Source organism: Meriones unguiculatus, chromosome 3 (assembly GCF_030254825.1).
Source record: "Meriones unguiculatus strain TT.TT164.6M chromosome 3, Bangor_MerUng_6.1, whole genome shotgun sequence".
In the NCBI taxonomy this organism is placed as follows: Eukaryota; Metazoa; Chordata; class Mammalia; order Rodentia; family Muridae; genus Meriones; species Meriones unguiculatus.
In genome coordinates this window covers 134,864,424-134,887,607 of record NC_083351.1, presented here as the reverse complement: position 1 = coordinate 134,887,607, position 23,184 = coordinate 134,864,424, and the positions used below count along the sequence as shown (strand labels likewise).

General features: G+C 46.8%; 1 protein-coding gene across 2 annotated transcripts in view; it reads right to left on the bottom strand.

Annotated features, from left to right (window-relative positions):
- Spock1 (SPARC (osteonectin), cwcv and kazal like domains proteoglycan 1) overlaps window positions 1–23,184 on the bottom strand; it is a 453,369-nt gene that overhangs the window by 237,874 nt on the left and 192,311 nt on the right. For both annotated transcript variants that reach the window (XM_060380587.1, XM_060380586.1), the window contains exon 3: window positions 14,115–14,160. In XM_060380587.1, the coding sequence (XP_060236570.1) occupies window positions 14,115–14,160 (46 nt within the window). The remainder of the gene's footprint in view (window positions 1–14,114; window positions 14,161–23,184) is intronic.

Below are 23,184 nucleotides of genomic sequence, written 5' to 3'. Positions count from 1 at the left end.
AGATGCTGGCTGGGCCCCATCGCACAACCTTCGTGGCTCCCTCAGCTCCATTCTCCCTCCTGGCACTACCAGCTCATCCTGTTTGCTGTATGTCAGGCGGGATGTTTTTATGAGGTCCTCAGGAGAACATGAAGAACACATGTGACCCATCAGGAAGGGGCTGCACTAAGAGCAGACAGGAGAAACACCTCAGTCTGCAGAGCAGGATTGACCAATAGCAACACTGGTCCATCTCTGATGACCAGAAACACCAAGTTAATTACCTGGCTAAGGATATGAACCACTCACCTACAGTAGGTGGATTCTTCCAACAGTTCTGCAGGTGAGGCTGCACAGACTATGATGACCCAGGAAAGTCCTACACCATAGCCAAGGCCTGATGGACAGCAGCAGCTGATGCTGCAAGAGTTCTGCCCTCCTTCCAAGTTATCAAGAGTTCTCAAATGTAAGTGCGCATCAACAGGCCCAGGGGACCCTCCACACAGACTGCTCACCACTCTCCTATGGCCTCCAATTCAGCAGCTCTGAAGGAAGCCAGAGAACAAATGTCCAGCAAGTTCTCCAGAGGCACAAATGCTTCTCCTGTCAGGGCTCTCTGTAAGACAGTGCTTGCACTTTTGAGCCACTGGATGGGGAGAGCCCTCCCCCACCCATTACTCTTTATACTTCCTGCTCCCTGCCCACATTCCACACAACCTCATCTGCTTATCTGAAAAGAGAGGATCCCATTGTTGTCTTGATAAAGCTAACCACAAGGAAAGCTAAGGCCTCTCCATACCAGTCCTGACTGGCAAATAACTCACTTCTGTCTGGCCTCATGTCTGACAGTGGAAAGGCCAAATAACAGCCCCAAACTGTTTGGCTGCAAACCATCACCACTCATGTGCCAGGGTCCTCAAATAGCCTCCCTTCCCTGGGCGCACATGGCAGATCCCCAGGCAGCTGCTAGAAGGGTCCTGTCATAATGTATAAGCCACTGGGAACTTCCTGGTTGAGACTTGATCAGGCAGATGGCAGTGGGATGATGTCCCACATGGGCTTTTAGATGCTTGTATGACATGCAACTTCAGGTAGTAACTAAACTAACCAGTCATTAAACAAAAGATACTGGGAACAAGTCCAAGCCGTACCACCACTCCCAAAAGAAAGTTTAGCAACCTGAGCTGCACTGACACAGATGGGGGCCTCTTTCCACCACATCTTCTGAGGACCTCTTCGCTCTCCTGCTTAACATGTCCCTAAACACCAAATCAGAGTCCGCCTCACCTCTGACTCAAATTTTTGGTTAGGAAGAAGTCATGCTCAACTTAATTTTCCCTGTATTCATGGGACGTGGGAATAGTTGATGAAGGAAATAGTAGAGTTTCTTCGAAGTGTGACATAGTAGATTCACAACACTTAGGACAAAAATTATGCTTTGCATAGATATGATTTAATAGAGTGCTGTGAGGGTGGGGAGGTAGCCTGATCTAGTCCACAGCATTATCATGGCCTCCTCCAGTAAGTGGCATATAACTTGAAACCTCAGGGATGAATTGGACAGAATATGAGACAGGGCCAGGAGTTTGCTAAGCTGTGGTAAGGCAACAGATTATGTGCATACCAGGGTAAGCCACACAAGAATTATAATATTATAATAAGATCTTAAAGGGACAGCGCAAGAGCTAATATGGAAGACCTAATACTCTGCTTGCTTAATTATAACTGTCCGGTTTCCACCTCTACTATCTAGGCAAGTATGACATCAGGATAATTTTCTCCATTTATATTTTTGATAAATTTAATACTTTCAAGAAGCTACAGAATCAAGGAAAAGGAAACCGGAGGGGAAAGTAGGTAGTGCCATCAGAAGCACAAACACACACTAGTCAGTGGGAGCACTCTTGTTTCAGCAGCTGCTTTTAAGGGTATTTAAAAATGTATGTGAATGTGTGTGCACCTGCGTTTACATGTTGCCGGTGCTTGCAGAGACCAGCAGAGCTGTTGGACTTACAGGAGGTTGCAAGCCTCCCATAGTGGATGCTAAAAACTGAACCTGTGTCCTCTGGGCTCTTGACTGGTGAGCATTTCTCTGGCCCAGTGAGAGTATTCTATCGTGATGTTCCTACAGAACCATGAGCCAGACAGCTGCTACCTTCTTCTGATTGTTGCTGTTGGCAGAAGCCATCCCTCAGTCCTTTCCAGGGCATCTTGGTTCAATGTCAGCCAGACACAACACTCCGAATGCATGACAATCCTCCCCACCAGACAATTATAGTGTTTCCTTTGGTGTCCGGGATAGCGAGAGATAAATCACATTTAACCCAGCAGGCTCTTCGGCTGTCTCCATCCGTGAGAGCTAACAGAGGTCCACAAGTGCCGTTCCAGTTGTGGCTGCAGCATGGGACCTGTGGAAGTTAGGACAAGAGCTCACTGGAGAGCCTGGGTTGTCCTTGAGGCTAAGAACCAGGGTAACAGGTTCCCCCAGGAACGCAGAGAGTACTCTGGGATAATAATGATTGCCCAAGTCCTTTCTTTAGTCACGCCTTTTACCCAAAGCATATGAACATAAGGCAAACACGTGTCTTTCTTGACAGAACACATTAATACTGTCACATGGATTCTACAAGAAACCAAACAGCATTTGGGGATTCATAGCTGTTTTGACAACTCTAGAAAGGGAGAGCATGGCTTTGGGGTCGCTTACGCTGCCGCCATTCTTACTAAGGACCACACAGAGCCACCTGAAGGATCTATGATATAAAATCCTGACAAGAAGTGACTTCATGAAAAAAAGAGGTTAGTTGGCTTATGATTCCAAATAATGCTCCACCATTATAGGGAAGTCACTGCAGAAACTCTAGCAGTTATTCATATCACATCATCACATCCTTGCTTGCTTCTGCCCAGCTCAGTTTCTCAACTTTTATCCAGTTTGGGACTCCTTGCCTAGGGAATGGTGCCGCCCACAATGGGCTAGGTTTTCCTATCTTAGTTAAACATCAAGGCAATCGCCACAGACATACCCACCAGCCACCCTGATGTAAACAACTTCTCACTAAGCCCCTCTTTCCAGGGCACTCTAAGCTGTGTCAGCAGGACATTTTATCCAGCACAGATGCCAAACATCCCTGGTGCCCCTGCCCCTGCCCAAGTCCAGCTGTTGTGTCTGCAGAGTGGACATCATGCCACATGCAGTGCATGGGTGGAGCTGAGGCTCAGCCACACTTCTGTTTACCAGCATCCTCTGCTGCTTCACAAACTGCACATGAAATGAAACCACTTAAGTGTGGAGAAATCTGGCTCTGCTATGAGAACAGAATGACAAAGGGTTTGCCCATCATCTGACAATATAATTTTATCATTCCCAAGTGTGAATTTCTCCTCCTGCCTAATCACAGACAGAAAGGAAAAAAAAAAAAAAAAAAAAACTCAGGATCAACTTCACTAAAGGTAAAAAAAATAATTACTAGCATATGTCTGCCAACACTTGTATGGCTTATATCCAAATATTGGATTTTTCTCATGGGTATTTTTTTGCATAAATAATTTATCTTAACTGAATTGCTGAGAAAAGGTGTGGCTTAAAAATGAATGTTCTGTGAGGTTGTAGTGACATTTTTTGTGTTTGTTTTGACTTGAAAACAACCTAAAATAATATTCCTGTATTTAAGCACCATCTCAATATGCCTAAATCCCTCACAAAGAACTCTTTTAGTGGTTAAAATAAAATTTGTGAACTGCACCTTCCTGCTGCCCTCTGAGTGTAGCCACCATGCTAACTGTCCCACGGTTGGTGAGAACTTCATTTCATGGCCAAGTAGGAATTGGGTGATGTTCTTAACATAAATTTTATCAAGGTCTTCATATCTGTATAGGGACCAAATGTGTACCTATTTTTAACGTGAGTATATGTATGTGTATGTATGTTTGTGCATGTGTGTAGTTGTGTTTGTATGCATATGTATGTGCCTGGGAGTGCATATGTGCAAGCATGTGTGTGCATTCACATGTGCATATATGTGTACTTACACATGTGCAAGGGAAGTGTTCCCATATAAAATGTGCATTTCCCTTTGGTAATCCATTAACAGAGCTGCCTGGGCTTCTGGGGTCTGTGAAGGAGGGCCTCTCCATCAGCCATTCTCCTATGGGTGTGACCAACCTCCTACCTCTGCATGAAGGAAGGTGACCGTGTCCTGCGGAATCAGATTCTGGTTCGGATTCTAAATGTCTGAACATCTCAATAAAGGAGTCTGGCTCAGCTGCCACTTGGCTGAAGACAGAAGATCCATTTGCTTCCATTAATTGGCAAGCAGATCGTTCAAATGCCTTGTTCCTGCCAGGAAGATCCCAGAACTCTCTGTTCCCGACTGAGACACTTACCAGAAACAGCCCCCTCAGAGTGATCCCCGATGGAGGGGCAGGCCTTCCATTCTCCATCTCTGCAATTTTAACTGTGCGCCAAGCCAGACCTTTAGAAGGCTGTGCGCAGTACCACTGGATTAATTCAGACCTGTAAGCTTTGCTGCACAGAAAGATCTTGAAGTAACATCTCTGTCACTGTCAGATACTAACGTAGACAAGCCTCTCCCTACTAGGCTCACTTCCAAAAACCTATTGGGGATAATCTGCCTCTTTAAACCAGATACTTATAAATGGTTACACGTTACCTTTTGGTAAATGTAACAGAGGAAGTAAATTAAAAGAAAATTAATAGAGACACATTGGGTTTTCAAGCACTTGGTTACATAGCTGAAAGGAACATTTTAAGTAGTTGTGTGCAGGAAAAGGAGTGCTCCCTGAGGCAGGCAGGAGGAGGGGGTATGGAGCACATTTGTCACCAAGTCTTAGAGGATGGGAGTAGCGAGAGGTGGGCATGGCAGGAGCAGAATGCAGTGAGAGACAGCTGGGAACACAGGGCTGGGATGTCTGCCAAGAGACCACAAATATGACGGCTACTTTGAGTCGGCAATTTAATGCAATCCAGAGTCAGCTGAAAAGGAGTCTGGATGAGGTTTGTCCAGATGGGGTTTACCTGTGGGTATGTCTGTGAGGAACCACCTTTATGGCCTTACCTGTTGGAGGAAGACCCAGCCTGCCAGGGGGCAGCACTAGCCCCTGGCCTGGGGCCTGGGTCTGCCAAAGCTAGCTTAGCACTAAACAGACAAATGCATTCATTTCTCTGTGCTCTGGAGTGGGGCTAGGGTGTGACCAGCTGTCTCCAGTTCCTGCCTTGACTTCGCCCAAACGAGGGTCTGTATAACCTGGAACTGTCAACGCAAACTCTCCTCTCCCTTAAGTTGCTTTTTGTTGGGGTATTTTTATAACAGCGACGGAAATGATCCTAAAGTAATGATTTTTTACCTAACTGGAGTCCTGCCTTGACAAAAGTGTCCTCATTTCCCGCCAGCTCTGAAGCGAGAGCAAGAGCTGCTGGGATGATCGCACAGCTCTCCGGCCCTGGTGAACGATGACCCCACCACCCCCACCAGGTACCATTCAGAAGGAGAACCCGATCCTCCACCGGCATTCACCAGCTCAAGCTGGTAGCCAAGCTGTAAGGTCTCTTAGTCCCAACAGCACCATGTTCCTGTGCGTGTGTTAGAGTGTGAGTATGTGTGTGTGCATGTGTGCTAGAGTGTGCATATGTGTATCTGTTAGAGTGTGTGTATCTGTTAGAGTCTTTGTGTGTGTTTGTGTATCTGTTAGAGTGTGTGTGTGTGTTAAACAAACCATCTCTAGATCTCTAGGAGACACAGTGACAGCTCATCCAGGTACTATGTCCACCTCTTGGATACCCATATGCTCCAACTTAAGAGAAAAATTTAAAAGCACACACATGCATGCACACACACACACACACACACACACCAAGAAGACAAAATCTAACAACCCAAGGCCCCTGGCTCCCTGTAGGACGGCAGCTGCAAACAGCCCCGAGACACAAAGACCTCACCAAACACTGTTTTCCTTTGTTATTATTTTGTTCATTTTGATGCAGAGATGTATACTGTAACTCAGGCTGGCCTAGAACTCGCCGTGTAGCACAGGCTGGCCTCAGATCTGTGAAAATCCTCCTCTTCCCTAAGTGCTGTGAAGCCAGCACACCTAGTCCTCCAGCACTACCTTAAGTCCGAATGGAGATGGACGCTTCTCACAGACACAAACACCTTCCTTTCTCGATACTCCTAACAAACTGGAAGTCCCGACAGTCTACCCGGCTGCTTATCCACCTGGTCAAGATGCATGAGTGTTCAGAAAGAGACAGTGGGGCCAGCAGTGGTTCATATTTTCCTCCGGTTTCTTGAGAGGGGTGCTTCTAAGAGAAGCCTCATGCCTGCAGGGGACTGAAGGTTTGTGTCCCTTGCACGTTCTGACGCTGATATCCTGACACCCAGCAGGAGTGTCCCAGTGGTGGGGGCTGGGAGGCTGTTAGGTTCTCACGGTGACCAGTAGCACTGGTGCCCTATGGGTTCCCAGAAGATACCCTGGCTCTGTCTTCCCTGTGAAGACTGGAGGAAAAGCCGGCCACGTTAACTGAAGAGGGCCCCCAGCATGCTGCTGCCTTGAGCAGGCTGTGGCTTCCGGAAGCATGAGGAATGAGTGTCAGTTGCTCAGGAGTGACTCACTCTGACACACTGCTGGTAGCAGCCCTGAGTCGCTTGCACTGGTGGCCTTTCCTCAGCTCACACTCAGAAAGCACCTCTCATACCAGGTGCTCCCACTGCTCCTCCAAAGTGCCCATCCTTCCTCTAGGATCATCTGCTGGACATTACCCAGAAAACACCTCTGACCTCTGACCTGAGGATCCCCTGACCCTGCTCCCCTGAGGCACCTTCCAGCACTGTCCAGCCAATCATTTCAGCTTGGATAATCAAGGTTAATGAGTGCCGCCCACAGGTAAGTGCCTGCCTAGGTGATCGACAGACCAACCGAATCTCACTCAGGTTGCAGATCTTTCTTCGTCTGAGGCCCCAGAATGAAACATCAGTTGCACATCATGTGACAGAGCCTCTTCCTGCCCTTCTTGTGTTCTTTAGAATGAGGTTGGAATGAGGTTGATCCCTCACATCATAGGTGTAATAAAGCCCATGAGCTCAGCACAAAAAGGAACGGCAGCCGGTCTCCGGTACTGCAGAGCCGGGGCCTTCCCAACATACACTGTCGGCTCCTGTGCACACAGTGACTATGCAGAAGAACATTGCACAGGTCTCCCTCAATTACATGCTACATAATACAGCAGAGGGTAAGCAAAATGCTTTGCTTTCAGGCATGGGGGGTGTTGGGGGGGAGGTCCAGTCTTTTCTTAAGCCCCCATTTCCCTTCTGTGCAAATGGAGAAAACCACGAAACCACTCCACACTGTCCAAGAAGGGAACTAAACCAGCACCATCGATGGATTTTTAAATTCAGCAGACATATTTTACTGTTGAGAACTCATCTGAGCCAAAGCCAGTTCAGTGGGGCCCAACAAACACAACATAACGAATCCAGAGGCTGGTGTCCCACGTGGGAGGTGGAAGAGGGCTACATCCCCCTTGAATAAAAACCACTATCAAGTAAGTCTGAGGGAAAGTAATCAGCATGGCTTAGAGTGGACTGGACCTTCTCAGGAGACTCTTACATGGAAACAGGAGGCCCCGGTGTCCACAGAACCCCTCGAGACCCTATTATCCGGACCTCAATCAGAGAGACAGAAGGTCCCAGAGCACGCCATGCACACTTGTCCCAGCACTGGGTGCGCATGTGGATCCAGCAGAATAGACTGAAAGGAACACAGCTTCATTAGGAACATTCTACACCCCGCCCTGCCCCCTGGCCCCTGTGAGCCTGCCGGTCACTTTCACAAAGGTCTCTCCAGATAGAATTGCACATTACCGCCCCTCTACAGACAAGAAGAGAAAGTAGAGGGTGAGTTAATGGGGCCACCCAGTAATGGCACAGACGAAATCTAATCAGGAGCCCTTTGCCCCTTCCCTTTCCTCCCCAGGACTCTTCGGCAAGAAACCAGCCCTCCCTTGAGCATTTCTTTAGCTTATGCTAAACGCCTCTCCCCACCCTGGTGGTTAAAAGGCTCATTTAATTCTACTGGTTTTATTGAAGTTATATTCATACCCCATTGGTTAGCCTGTAACTTTAAAATAAGAGCATTATGTTTTGAATGTTTCCATTTTTCCTTCCTCTATGAGAAAACAAATACAGAACGATGCTCTCAGAACTTAACACTCATAAATGCAAGGGCCTGAGGAACCTTCATGTCAGTGACAGGAAAGGCCACAGGATTTGCAGAAGGTAGGCTTTTTAATACTGGTATCATTGCATTTGTCTTAGTTGGGGTTACTATGTCTGTGATTAAACACCATGGCAATAGATAACAAGGGGAAGAAAGGCTTTCAGCTTACAGTTCCATTATGATGCCATCATCCAGACAAGCCAGGGCAGAAACGCCAACATGGCAGGAACCTGAGGCAGGAGCTGCTGCAGAGGCTGTGGAGAAGTGCTGACTACTGGCTTGCTCCTCGGCTTACTCAGTTGGCTTTCTTATACGACCCAGGACCACCAGCCCAAGGATGGCACCTCCCACAATGGGCTGGGCCGTCCCCCTATCAACCACTAATTAAGAAAATGTACCACAGGCTTGCCCACAGGCCAATCTGGTGAGAATATTTCCTCATTGAGATCCCCTTTTCCAAAATGACTCCAGCTTTTGTCAAATTAAGCCAGTACAACACCCCACCCTGGTCCTTCTTTGGGAGACGGCACTATCTGTAAGCCTAAAGGCTTGACAGGAAAGCTAGCGTGTGCCTGTTAAAAATGTTAAGAAAAAGTACCCCAACAGCAAAACAAAGAGAGACAATGAAGTCATCCATCATCGGGGAAGAGCTGGAGTAAAATGTGGCACCTCCAGGAATATTACATTGTAAAGACATCACTGAATCTACACCTTCCAAAAGAAACTGTCAAACACTATGTTGAGCGTCATGAGCAGGTTAGAGGGAGGGACACTGATATCTGCCGAGAAACACATAATTTAATGTAACACCTTGTGCACCTGCTCAGATGACACCGAGAGAAAAGAGAAGCAACAGTCTTGTCACCTTTAGAAAAATAAAAATGGGAGCTAGGACCAAAAGAGGTTCCCATGAAATTTCAATATTACACATCTGATGGCTTATCTCTTTTGGACAAGCACAACTAGCAAAGTCAGGCAGAGGAAAGAGCAAACTTTTAACCTGATCCAATTCCAAAGCTGAGAGATGGAGTTAGACCCAAGAACACGGATATTTGAATTAATGATGTTCTCTTTCCTGCCCGCATTGAGTTGCAACATTTAGAAATCAATACTCCAGTTTAAAAAAAAAAAAAAGAAAAGATAGCTATTTCATTGTTGGAGTCAAGGCATCCAAGAAACGAGGAGAGAAGAATTAATTTCGCTGGAGCGAGGTACAGAGGGGTAGGTGTAGGAGAATTAGAAGTGTCGAGTTGGGGAACCACCTTCCTGAAGTTGCAACAGAGACTGAAGCCTGTTCCTGCAAAAGCAAGGCAGCTGGAGGGAAACTAGGGGGCGTGGCTTCCCACAAACAAGGCCAGCTGACTCTGAAATTCAGCAGTTCCCAGGCTCACAGGAGGTGAATGAAGCCTTAAAAACTGTTTTCCAAGGCCCAATGAATGCAAATCCGAGGTTCTGGGGGAGGAGGCAAGGATGTTAAATTCCACACCAAGAAGAAGGCCAGAGACTACACATCTCTATCTGGCTCCACACGTAAGCTTTTGGATTCATCTAAGTGGAAAAGTTCCAAACAATAATATAGTGGGCTACCTTGTCCCCACACCTCTCTCAGCCTGACAATAAGGAATGCTGTGGCACCCCACCACCTCCAGGACACAGAAGACCGCTAGAGAATGGGAAGAATCTTCTCCTCTTGGTTGCAAAACTTTCCCTCACATGGATCTGTGCTTTCCGTCAAGATTTGAGTGTGTTGGAATGGCCGCCTAGCAGATGAAGTCTAAGTTCCAGGGCTTTCTTCTTTTCTGCCATCAAGTCAACAGCATGCGGGTTGGGGCTCCTGACTCCCTGGGTGTTTTAAAATTTGGAGAGCTGTGGGGACATGTCCCCATGTTCTCTGAAGCCACCTGCATGGGCAGAGGGGGAAGCCAGCCACTGGTTGCTAGACAAGAATGATGCACACTCACTGCCCGAGCAGCCTCATCCCCACCTCCAATGACCCTGCTGTCCTTGAGACAGCCGTGTCTTTCTCTAGAAAGAAGTCTGCTTGTCTCTGACAGGACCCATGCAGAGTCTCGGAGGCCATTCCTCCTAACACAGCCCGTCTCATCAGCTGGGACTTCATACCAGCAACAACTGGCAGCCTCGTTCCTGAGGGGACCACACTACAGTAGAGATCTAAGTCTATCTGGGCTCCATGACTCTGAGACATCTTTAGGTCATCAGGATTGCATCCTAAACATTCTAAAGTGAGTGGGTCACACACACACACACACACACACACACACACGCACAACCTTTGCTGCATCTTTTATTTTCTTAATGACGGCATCGTAGTTCCGTGTATCTTTCTTTCTCCTCTGGACCCCACAGACAACTGTCCTCACGGAGCCCATTCCCTCAGGTGAAAGAGAGAATGGGACACTCTTGACACAGCACTGGAAGTGATTAATATCCAAAGGATCGATTACACAGCAGCAGGGAGCCAGAGCCGTGGACAAAAGGCACAGACCCTGCAAGGCCAAACTGGGGCAGAAGAAAATCACAATGGAGCCATGTCATCAGGGTAAACACGGAGCAGCTTACGGCTGTCTTAATAAGCCGAAACTCACCCTGCTCCCAGCCATGGCCCCACCCACCAGTGAGCACACACTCCACACCTCTGAACTGTGCATACCCCCCCAGGAGAGGCCCTCTCTTAGTTCTGTCCCCATGACCAATATCGGACACCTGGCAGTTTTTATAAGTTCTGAGCATGGTTTTCAACAAGTTCTTTCTGTGCCAAGCAAATACCTCCCTGATACAAGCCTACTTTTAAACCCGCTCTCCCTATTTCCCTCTGCCACCCCTACCATGAATGTGTGCTTCTGTGTGTGTTCTGCACACGCCTGTGTAGTTATGTGTGTGCCACAGTGGTCATGTGGAGGTCAGAGGATGACCTCCATGTTGGTCCTTGCACTGCACTTTCCTTGAGGCAGGTTCTTCGTCGGCCCTGTGTGCACCAGGCTGGCTGGCCCAAGAGCTCCTGAGGACTCTGCTGCCCCCACCACCTGTCAGCTTCAGGAGCACAGGGACTGCGTGTTGCTGCTTCATCTGTGGGGTCCAAGGATCCAGACACAGCCTCCCACGTTCACACAGCGATGGCTACAGTGGCTAGGGCACACCCAGCATTGACTTCAATCCTTCCCTGTTCAGAAAAGCAGGCTGGTTACTTTTTATCAGTTTGACACAAACTGATGTTGCCTGGGAAATAGGAACTGCCTCCAGCAGATTGGCCTTTGTATATGTCTTTTAGGCACGATTTTGACTAATGATTTATACGGGAGGGCCAGTCCACTGTGGGTAGTTCTGTTCCTACAGTGATGATGCTAGAGGATCCAGCCAGTAGGCAGAGCTTTCCCATGGTCTCTGCCTCAGTTCCTGCCTCCAGTTTCCTGCTTGAGTTTCTACCCTGACTTTCTTCCCCAAAGATGCTGTGGTGCTTTTCACAACATCCGAGAGCGCACACGGACCAATGGAAACGGCTTCTTGTTTCTGACTGTTTCTGTGGGGTTCAGTAATCCTCCCACTTTCTAGAAGATGATGAAATGCCCCGTGGTGTCTATGGCTGTGGCTTGAATTTCACCGTGTAGGGTTGGTGCCGTCAGCGACTACCCATTTCTATTAAGCGGCACACAGTATAATCGGTGGCAGCTGCTGGAGCTGCTATTTTAAGTGAAGGCTATTCTCACCTCACAACTCCCCCCTGGCCGTGTATACAAAGAACCAGAGCAGCCACACCGAGGTACCAAGTAGGACTCTCAGCTGGACCTCTAAGTATCATGAGGGTTGGGGAGAGGCTTCCTCTCAGCAGACCCAAGTTTCCAGGCATGCAGAACAGGCCAGAGCTCCGTTCAGAACAGTGGCAAAACCCATGTCTGGAGATCTTGCCTAAGCAGGTTTAAATGCCGTGTTTCCCTTGGGACTCCAGGTCCCCGTGTGACCATCAGAGCAAGAGGAGTAATCATTTATATATCCAGATGGCAAATGGCGCTTGCCTTTATATATTCCCCATAGTGCATTAATACAAGCATGTGTGTCTTCCTTCTACGGAATTTTCATGTCTGAAATCCTGGGAGGGAGAAAATCTGATGGCTACTAGAACTTGGGGACTAGAACTTAGAGCCCATCTATGCATCTAAGCATGGAGCTTCAGCTCAGGATAGCCCACATCAGGAGCTGTTGTCACATCAGGAATCTGAAGTGGAGATCTTCAGCTAGAATCGCCCATCACACACAGACCATGGCTGTGTCACTCTGCAGCTATGAGTATTTTTCATAAATGAAGTTTTCATCTTCTAAAAACACTTGAAAACTTAAGGGAATGCTTAGCATGGATGACTAATCCTTCATATAGGCTACTGTGAATTCTTGTAGTGATGTAGTGATTGTACAGGAACAAGCCCCTGAACACACATGCAACCCAGGCAAATCCTACAAAGGAAAGCTGCCCACACACAGCCTCCATCCATCCCCTACGACATACAGACCCACAACTCCCATCATGCCACAGCCCCCTACACAGCTCCCTACACAGCCATGCATGCTTCCCTGCACACACCTGTACTGTGGCCAATAACATGCCCCACTGGGATCATTCTTTCTCCTTGCTCCTCATTCCTGGGGGACACTAACCACGGTTCGTTTGTTCTTTGGTGTTTTGGCGTGGTATTTGTGCAAACAATGAGAGCATAATAAATATTTCAGATGGGTAGGTAGGTAAATGATAGATAGACGAAAGGCATAAAGACATGAACAAAATGTTGCACTACTTCAAGCTTTGAAATAAACACACATGAAAATTGGAACATCATTTTCGCCGATGAGAAAAGGCAGAATCCAGAGAGAGTTGAGCCAAAGCTCTGAATCACACGCCCTGGGAAGCGTGCAGAGTAGCCTGTCTCCTCTGGGCTTCAGGCTTGATGGTGCACACACACCCACAGCACAATTCAGCATCATTTCCAGCAGTGATGTTTGTGCCAAGAGCTTCCACTCATGGGATAACAGGCACAGAGTAGCAGTTCAAAGTAGGTCCTCGTTGCGTTCTAGTGTCTCCCACGAGCACTCACACCTACCCCCACGAGAACAGTTCTGTGTCTGGTAGGATGAGTGGGAAAAGGATAAGCTGCACCTGTCTGTGAGTAGACACCGAGACTGCTTCTACTCAGAGGCCGTGGAGGACAGTGCTTGGCCAGGTAGCTCAGGGGGGAAAGGCGCTTCCCACCAATCTTGGCGATCTGAGTGTGACCATGAAGCCCACATGGGGAAGGAAGGCTCCAACTCCTGAGAGTCACTCCTGACCGTCTCACATGGGTATGTGTGAGGACACAGGCACACACGTCTGCATGCATGTGAGCACACACGCACAATAAATAGTTTTTGAAAATAAAATCCATAAGGGACACATTTAACAAATGATTTCAAGTGTCCTCAGAAATCTCCCAGAATTATTTTTTTCCCCATCATTGAATGGGGACATCTGTCAGCATAGTGCCTTCCATGAATAAAACCGCTGGGTACAGCCAGCCCCATGATTCATAAGCATGATAATCATTTTACTATTTTTTTAAACAAAACCAATCAATATTTGCACTCGCTGATTCGAGTTTTAAAAACTGTTTAAATCTGTCTAGAAATAACCTCAGACAAATATCCCATTTGATAAAATAATTTCTACCACCTGCTTATTTCAGACCCCAAAGTCAATAAAATAAGACAGAGAGGTAGCCTCCGGGGGGTGGGTAGGAGGAGGGAAGGGGAAGGAGGAAGAAGAGAAAGAAAATCAGCTCTGCATGCAAGGAAGGGAAACCGGGTTGACATTTCCCATGCTGTGTATGGCTAGAAACTAGAAACGCTGCATCCTTTACCTTGGTCAAAGGGCTTGTTGGGATTCCAGTTTCTGAAATAGTCATCCTAGAAAGCAACAAAAAACAAAGGTCAGATTTCAACCACCTAGCGCTGAGCTGCATAAAAACTGACTTGTCCCCATTTCCCCACACACAAAGGAAGACTCTCACAGCTTACAAATCTTTCCCTAAACAAGCATCAGAATGCAATCAGATAGATCAATTTACTTCTCCAATTCTCACCTTTCAAATTGTATGTGCTAAACACCTGGAGTTATAAAAACATTTCAGCCCGATACGGAAACAGCTTTACTCATCTTGGTTTGACATATAAACCTGGACCTCTCCTAAGTGTGAGGTGAATTTGCTATCAATTATACTGTAGGTGATGCCTGGCTGCTCTCACTTATGATTAAGCCGCTGTGTTTGTAACAGCTGATAATTTAACTGTCAGCATTTCCTTTACACAGAGACGTCTATCTTGCGGTGCGCATTTCCGGTTTCTCAACACTTACAGAGCCTAAAACCAGAGGGCCATTGTTCAAATGTTAGAAGGACCCTGGGCATATGTTTAGCTTAGTGTCTTTGGTTCTAGGGATGGAGAGGAGAAGCAAAGGATTTCCTGCTCTTTCCACAGCCACGCACCCCTTGCCTGCAGTCTGCATCAAGTGTGTGCGCAGGGGCAGACTTCATTACTTTCAAACTGCAAGAAACTGCATCACTTGGTTCTTCAGGGTTCCATCAACCTCTTCTGACATCCAACAGCCTTCAGCCTGCAAAACACTGGCCCCACCCTCCTCAGCACCCCCACACTGAAGAGGCTATGCCATTCCCCCATCAAGCCACACCCCCTGGAAGGCACTTCGCCCTTTTCAACTGAGGACTGGTTTGTTAGCTCTGTGGTTTGGGGCAGGTACTCCACACACCACGGATACCTTCAGAAGGCTGTCTGGAATTGTTTCACTTTGGGAGAAGTTAATTTACACCAAAGTGTACAATTAGCTTAAAATAATTGTCCACTCTGTCCCATGCTACAGCTCATCTCCCACACAGTCTCCTGGGGATGTCACTAGCCTACTTCCCATTCAATTGCCTGACTATCAGATCCTTGCTGGGGTCACCCCAGCCCTGAAGTAGATTGAGAGTTAATTCAGAACATATTGCTTCATGGCCAGTGATTCCATTTTGCAGGGTGTGAACAAACTCAAACAGCCTTCCGTGGACCCCTGAGACTCAGCACGAAGCTATTTTTAACTCCAAAGAACTGATTGCTCCAGTTTGCTCCAGCTTTAATTTTATGGCCCACCCGTCCTGCTCACCTGAGTTGCTTGGAGACCTATCCCAGGAGCCATTACCAGGAAAGTCTAGAATAATCTAGCTGCAAAACCGCCCTCCACTTATTATTTTAAATACAGTCCAAAATTGGGGCTTTGTGCTGTCTAAAAGTGGATAGCCAGTGCTAAATGGTGTCAGGGTAAAGGGTGGAAGTTGGTAGAATATTTAGCCCTCAGTGTTTGTCTGCTGGTCATTATCCCCTTAGCCGTAGTAGGGCCTGTTACCAGAAGAGTCTATTGTTCAGGAGGGCAAGGCAGGAGACAACCCAAAAGGAACCGGCTCTTGCCCCCAGAGGACAAATATATCAAACTATTCAGGCTGCCAAACAACGCATGCAAGGAGGATTGCGTCAAGTTAGGGCACCAAGGGAATCTTCTGAAATATTTTCACTTGCACATGCTGTCCTAGTCCATAGGGGCTCAGGAAGCTGAGAAGTGTGTCCGACAGGGAAGGGCCAGAGCCAAAGACGTGTTCCTTTACTTTTTAAGTTCACATATCCCATTCTCTTTGATGTCCAAGAAAGCGTTGAACAGGTCCCAAGAGGACAGTGTATCCCCTAATGATTTTAGCACACTGGAGAACCTGGATGGAATCTGAAGCATTCTTCTGGACCATGTCACTTTGCAGGTTAACTCTAATTGCTATTTTTACATTTTTCTTCTGGGAGGAAAGCGCAGTTTTAAATGTAAAGCCTCTAAGAGCCGATGTCTGCCTTAGAATTTTTAAAACCCACTGCAAATGTAATAATACTGCCTAATTACAGCAAATGTGCAAGCACACCTTGAATGAAAACTCATTATGCAAAATAAGTCCTTTAAACAGCTCCTGGCCCAGTAAGAACAAGTAGGATGGGGAAATATGCCCTGCGTCTGGTCCCTTTCTCTCCACTAAACACAGGCCAAGGAGCTGGGGGCTCCCAAAGCTTTGGGTATTACGTTTTGACCATCTGGTGGAAAACCCTCCATGTATCATAGCATGCATGACCACTATCCTAACAGGTACATGTGCCCTCAGAGGAGCCCACACAGGCTCAGCTGCCTCACGTAAGTCACTCTAGGAGACATTTTAACGAGGTAGCATCAGCAAGGTGCAAAAAGTCAGAGATGAAAGAATGTCACCTACAGACCTTACCTGGGAATCTGCTCATCCTCAGCTCCCACCTCACTAACCTTTGGGACCCTCAAGAGTCACAAGGACAGCTATAAGAATCCCAAACTGTCATTCCACCAGTACCAGAGATGGAACGACAGCTAGCGATAGTCCCAAGCTGTCAGCCTACTGAAATCAGGATGGTCTCTTCTCTAGGGCCCAAGATGCAGTTTGTACAAGCCACGTCTTTATTTTCTGTCTAAACAAAAATACAGTGGTCGCTGTCACCCAGCAACAGGGCATCTGGCCCCACATCCTGGTGCTGCACCCGTGAAACAGATTATTCCTGCTACCAGGACTTCAGAGGCCAGCGCAGTGCTGGCAGAGCCTGGGATGCTGAGCTCACTCCTCTGACCACGTGTCTAACCCAGGAAAGCTGCTGCCTATCCAAATCCAGATGGGGATGAAGGCTACCGCACAGATGGAGCTTGCACCGTGAGTCTGTCTGAGCTAGCCTGTTGACTAGAAATGCAATCTTCTCATGACAGAGTTCTCTGAAAAGACTTACAAAGTCCCAGGAATAGTTGATTTTCAGATATAAGCCTAACCGGAAAAGTAAACATCTAATATAGTCATTTATTAGACTCAGAAATGCTCACCAATGTGCACCGAAACTGCACAGAGTGGCTGAGTGCCGTGCCCTCCACCCTGCAGGCTCTCAGGCCTGTCCTGAGCAGGGAGGCGCATGGCCTTTCCGTGCAGTCCAGCCATTCTTGGGAAGAGAGGCAAATTCTAGCTTATTGTGCTATCCCATAAGTGATATCTACCCAACTTTGGCTAGTGAAGAATCTCCAAGAACCTGTCAGTCTATACAGAGGCTCAAGGGTAAGTATACTGACTGACAATGGAATTGTTAAGTGTTTCAGGGCAGTTCCAAGAGTCAGCCTGACAGTCAGTCAGAAAGTGATCAACTGTGTACGTCTAAGATGAAGCAAAGGGTGGCTGGTGCTCACGTCAAATAAAGAATCAGAGACTGGGTAATACTGTAGCACCATGCTATAGGATCAACAGAGACAAAAATCAGATTTCTCCATTCATTTCATTAGCCAAATATCCCCAGAAACATAGGCCTTGGTACTAGAAAATGAACAGCTGCTAACAGCTGGTGCAAAGAAATTAACAGTTTTCACTTATAGTAGAGATATTCTGTTCTGATCAGCACCTGTGAAAAGAAAATCTGTTTGCATACATGCACACAGATACACAAGGACATGTCCACATGTATGCACACACATACTTTTACGCACATACACAAGTACATGTGTACATATGCACACTTACACACAAATACACGCATGAACACATACATATACACGCACATACAGCACATGTACAAACACACATACACATGTACATAAACACACACATGTACAAATACACATATATGCACATACACAGACACACACAAACAGATACACACATATGCACATATACATACATATGAATATACACAAACATAAAAACATACATGCACACATGCACACAGCATACACATATATATACACTTATACACACGTACATGCATACACACAAGTGTATATAAAGTTATCTATAAATGCATGCACAAATGTATTTTTATATCACATGATACATATTATAAAATATTTTAACAAATGTGTGCATATTCACAAATCATATTAACATGTATGTGACACACATCGATACACAGCTCTCCATACCCATGGTGCCGTTTTTACAGATTCAACCAGGTAAGTGTCAAAAGTCTTTGTAAAACACCTGCATTTGCACTGAACACAGCCAACTTTCTTATAATTATTCCCCAGACCATGTGGTGTAGTAATCATTTACATAGAATTTACACTATATTAATTATTATGTATAATCCCAGGTGATATAAAAGTATGTGGGGACGGGTGACATGAGCAGGTTCTATGGAAACACTGTGGACTTCAGAGGTGTGAATATTCACAGATTTTGACTTCCTGCACAGGTGACTCCATATGCCAAGAACACTGCATTCCACTATGACAGTGTCTTCTAAAGAAAGCTTGAAATCTGCCTAACATGAAACAAGGCCGTGGACGGGCCTGTCCAACAGCGCAATCAAATGTGACTGCTCTTCCCCTGGGCCGCAGGCCCAAAATGGCTGACACCACTTAGCCCCAAAGAGTCTCCAGGGATTCCCCTTTCAGAAAGTTCCTATCTCTGCTGCAAAGACTGTTGAGGCCGGCTCTGAGGGAAAGCCAGGGGCAGAGCTGAGCAGAAGCCGGGCTGGAGGCCCAGACGCTGCGGCCGCTCAGTGTGAAGATGAGGGGCTAATTTATTGCACACAACAGCTTCAGATGCCACAGATCAAAGCCACAGAGTGCACATGAAACGGATAATTTCTCCCTCATACATATTTTAGTTAAACTGTTTGAACCCTGCTGATCTGTCTGAAGATTACCTGAGACAATACAAATTACCATCCTGGAAAATAAATGAGGGCATCATTTGTCTTGACCAGGGGTGAGTAGGAAAGCTGTGACAGAGGAAAAAAAAACCCCACCTGCTCTGGGGTCTTCTGTGGGGACCACTGTCAGTCACTGTAGGGAAGTGGCATTTCCTTACTGTAGCTTTCCAGATAGACACTGACTCTGCCAAGCCCAAACTCATGAAAAGGCCCATAAAGGACTGGAGCCGATCTTGAATCGCCTTCAGAAAAGGTGATTCAACACAAACTAGTTCATTGTGCTGTTATGCCATTTGACCGGGTAGACTTGTGGGTAAGGCTGGGGTTTCCCTAACATGGCTAATAGAACTTCCACAGCAGGCTTCCATACGGGCACTCGCCATGTCATAGGACACTTCGCTATGGTTTGAATTCTTGTAGAGTGGGAATGCTTGCTAATCAACCTGCTATATGATGCAAACCAGTTCACCTGTTGGGAAAGGGACACGGCCTCCCAGACAGCCACTTCACCCTGAGCCGTGTCCCTTTCCATCCCTAAAGCAGCGACCTGCTGTTTGTTGCTCTATCTTCTGCCAAGTCTGCCCAACCCCATCACCTAGGAATAGCCCCGGTGGGAACACTGAATGTAACGGTCCAAGTGGCCGTCCAGTCCAGACTGGGTAGACACCCCCAGACATCACTCGTGGGTTCGGCTGACCAGGGCAGGAGCCGTGTGCTGTGGTGCATTTCAGCATGCGTGCATGACCCACCCCCAAGCACACCCACCTGAGCCTAGGTGGCCTCTGAGCAGCCACAGTCTTACCTGCGTATTCCCTGAAGGATCACTCAACAGCACATGATAAATTCTCGCAGAGTTGTTTCAAATAAAAGAGAGCTGGTCTAGCTTTAAGGGCGAGGTAGCCCCTGAGAAATTCCCATAACTGTTATGGGTGTGTGTAAGCGCAGGTTGGGGGGAGGTGTTCGCACACCCACTCTAAATCACTCTCCCCCCCCCCAATAGAGCGATTCTTTGATAAATTGGTCTGACATTTGGTGCAAAGTCCTGCAGGCTTCAGACAGAATGATTTAGAAAATAACAATGTGGGTTTCTCAGCTCTTTCAATAAATAACCCACCAGTAAAATACAGATAATAACTGACAGTCGTACTTGTAGTGTAACTAATGAGAGAAAATGCGCAGCCAGAGGACTGCTTATATACATTTGATGAATTACATCCTTGCACATACCCACGAGGAGCAAATGTGTATATTCCTGGTCGGCTGAATGGAAACAAATATTTACCGTGGAGATTAAAGATCTGAGATACAATTTACATTTTATTGGCAACTATTTTGATTGATACTATATCTACATATGTTTGAAAAGGCAAAACCTACCTCAACTTCCTGAGTACGAAAGCGTAATGAATGGGGAAAAAAATAAAAGAATCATATCAAACAACAAGAAGGAATGTACACAATTTTTATAAATGCATCAGAGTTTTCAAACATTAGAAAAGTCATATAGCCAGTTATTTGACTCCATCTATCATCATTCCTGTGCTAAGGTCTGTCACCCACAGAGCCCAGGGGAAAGGACTTAGGTAAGAAGGAAATGGCTGGGGGAGGGGTGTCTCAGTCACCTGGGCATGCGGCAGGGGAGCTGGCAAAACTCCAGTGACACTCTGACACTCAGACACTGTTCCCGTATGTGAAAATGTCAAATGACTCATTGCCTGCAACATCAGTCCAATCAATAAACATCCCAAGACAGCATCGAAGACCAAGAGTGATAGACCTTCTGTCTTTCTGCAAAAGCATTATTTGCCAGGAAGCTCCAAAACAGCGGGAGGAGGAGACCTCCGACAGCGCAGTCATGGATCTCCTGTCTTGGGAAATGTGAGATGAGCAGGACTGACCCATCTTCCTCCCCGACCCCACCCTGCCACCCTGCCAATTAGAGCTGTAACTGTCTTGGTGAGCTCCCCCTTCTCAGGGACACCGTGTCCCTGTTGAGGCATGCAGGCAGCAAGGTATTACTCACTCAAACAGAGAGGGGAAGTCTGTGCTTCCTCCCCTGAACTGTGTTCTGGTTCTGCATTTTTGCATTTTTCTGGCCCCACAAACTATGAAAGGATACCCCGTACACACTCAAATCGAACCGAGACTGAAACCAGCCACCCTCTGGTCCCCATTAGCCAAGTTGCCAGGTTGTCTGAGCTGACCAAAGGCAGGCCTGTCAATATCTAAGAAGGAGCAAAAACCAGCATCGTGGACCAGCAGGAGCGAGGGCAGGTTTTGAAGTAGGTGTGGGTTTGAATGCCTGCCCAGCACTCGTAAGCTCAGTGCCCTGAATGACGCGCTAGGCTTCTGAGTCGGCTCCTTATCCATAAAACAGAACTATTGGTATCTACCTCACAGGACACTCTTAGGACCTTACAATGATCCCAAAGGCTGGCATGGCTGGCATGGCTGGCATGGCTGGCATCCGGGACTAACAGGTGATAGATATGTGATCTCAGCCCAGTCTAAAGCTTTATGTCAGTGAGATGCTCCATGAACACAGAGGGGATCAAGAGGCTCTGTGGAAACAGTATGCTTAAGTTTTAAATCTGTGGTTTCTGTACGTTTGAGTTTTACCAGTTTAGACATGAGTGAAAGGAGACCAATTGTAACAGAAAATAATTACAAAATATTTCAATGTGTGCTATTGGATTAGCCTCTGGTATGAAGAGAACAATTCAATGTGACTTGGAAACTTGAGTTGCAGGTCTGCTTCTAGACCACAACCCCACCCTAAGGTCCAGTGACCCTCTTCTACAGAACAGAGCCTGTCTAGCAGAAAGAGACAACACCAATGACGCTGGACTGTTCTCTGCTTCAAAGTAGGTAAACACTAAGGTTGAGTCCCTGGATCTACATGTAAACAAAGTTTCAACTACAATTAACTGTACTGCAACAAAGCCGATGGGCTTCAGTGGGCAAAATTTCTGTGTGATCAGTAATTTGCATAAAGAATGCAATGGGGCAAAGGGAGGAAGCCATACACTAATTCAATCAGAGGGACAGGTGACCAAGGGAAAGTCAGACTCATTAAAGATGGTTACAGAACATTCGAGGTCCCTCTGCCCCAGCTTCTAGGACCTCCAACCCCACACCACGGCCCCTGGGGTGTTCGACCTCTGACTGCCAATTTACTCGGGTAAGAATTCGCGCTGCAGCTGAGGGGGTGCAGTGCCTGCCCACCACGCACAGGGCCATGGTTCAATCCCGACACTGAGAGGAAAAAAACTCTGGCTTCACTTCCTTTCCTCAGTGGTAGCAACCAGGTCCTCCGCAGTCTCATGCATGCTTCCTTCCTCTGCATCGGTCTCCACATCAACACAGCCGCTTCCTGAGCAATGACAGAGAGAACTTGGAGGGATGGGTCAAGGTGTCCAGCACTGGGGTGCTCCGAGGAACAGCCTTACCTCACAGTAAGTACCCGCCAGATTATCCCAGGGACAAACAGACTTCACAACCTGTGCTAAGCTGAAATCTGGTGTGTGCTGAGTGAGATCTGTCCCCACAGGTTGGAACACTTGATCTGTCCTTGGTAGTGACGTTTGGGAAGAGTGGGACCTTTAAGAAGTGTAGCCTTGCAGGAGGAAGTATGTCACTAGGGCAGTGGGTGAGGGGAGCTTTGAGGGTTGATAGCCTGGCCTCACCTCTTTTTTTTTAATAATTTATTTTAATTTTTATTTTATGTGCATTAGGGTAATGGTGTCAGATCCATTACAGACAGTTGTGAGCTGCCATGTGGGTGCTGGGAATCGAACCTGGGTCCTTTGGAAGAGCAGTCGGTGCCCTTAACCACTGAGCCGTCTCTCCAGCTCCTGGCCCCACTTCTCACCTCCTGTTTCTATCTGTCTTTCATCTGTCTCTCTATCTATCCATCTACCTATCTATCTATCACTTATCTATCTATCATCTGTATATCATCTATATGTCTCTCATCTGTCTCTCATTATCTATCATCTGTCTATGTATCATCTATTATCTGTTTATCATCTATTTATCATCTATCATCTATGTATCTATCAATCTATCATCTACATTTGTCTATCATTTATCTATCATCTGTCTATTATCTATCTGTCTATCTATCTATGTATCTATCTATCATCTGTCTATCATCTGCTATCTATCATCTGTCCACTCACATCCCATCTCCAT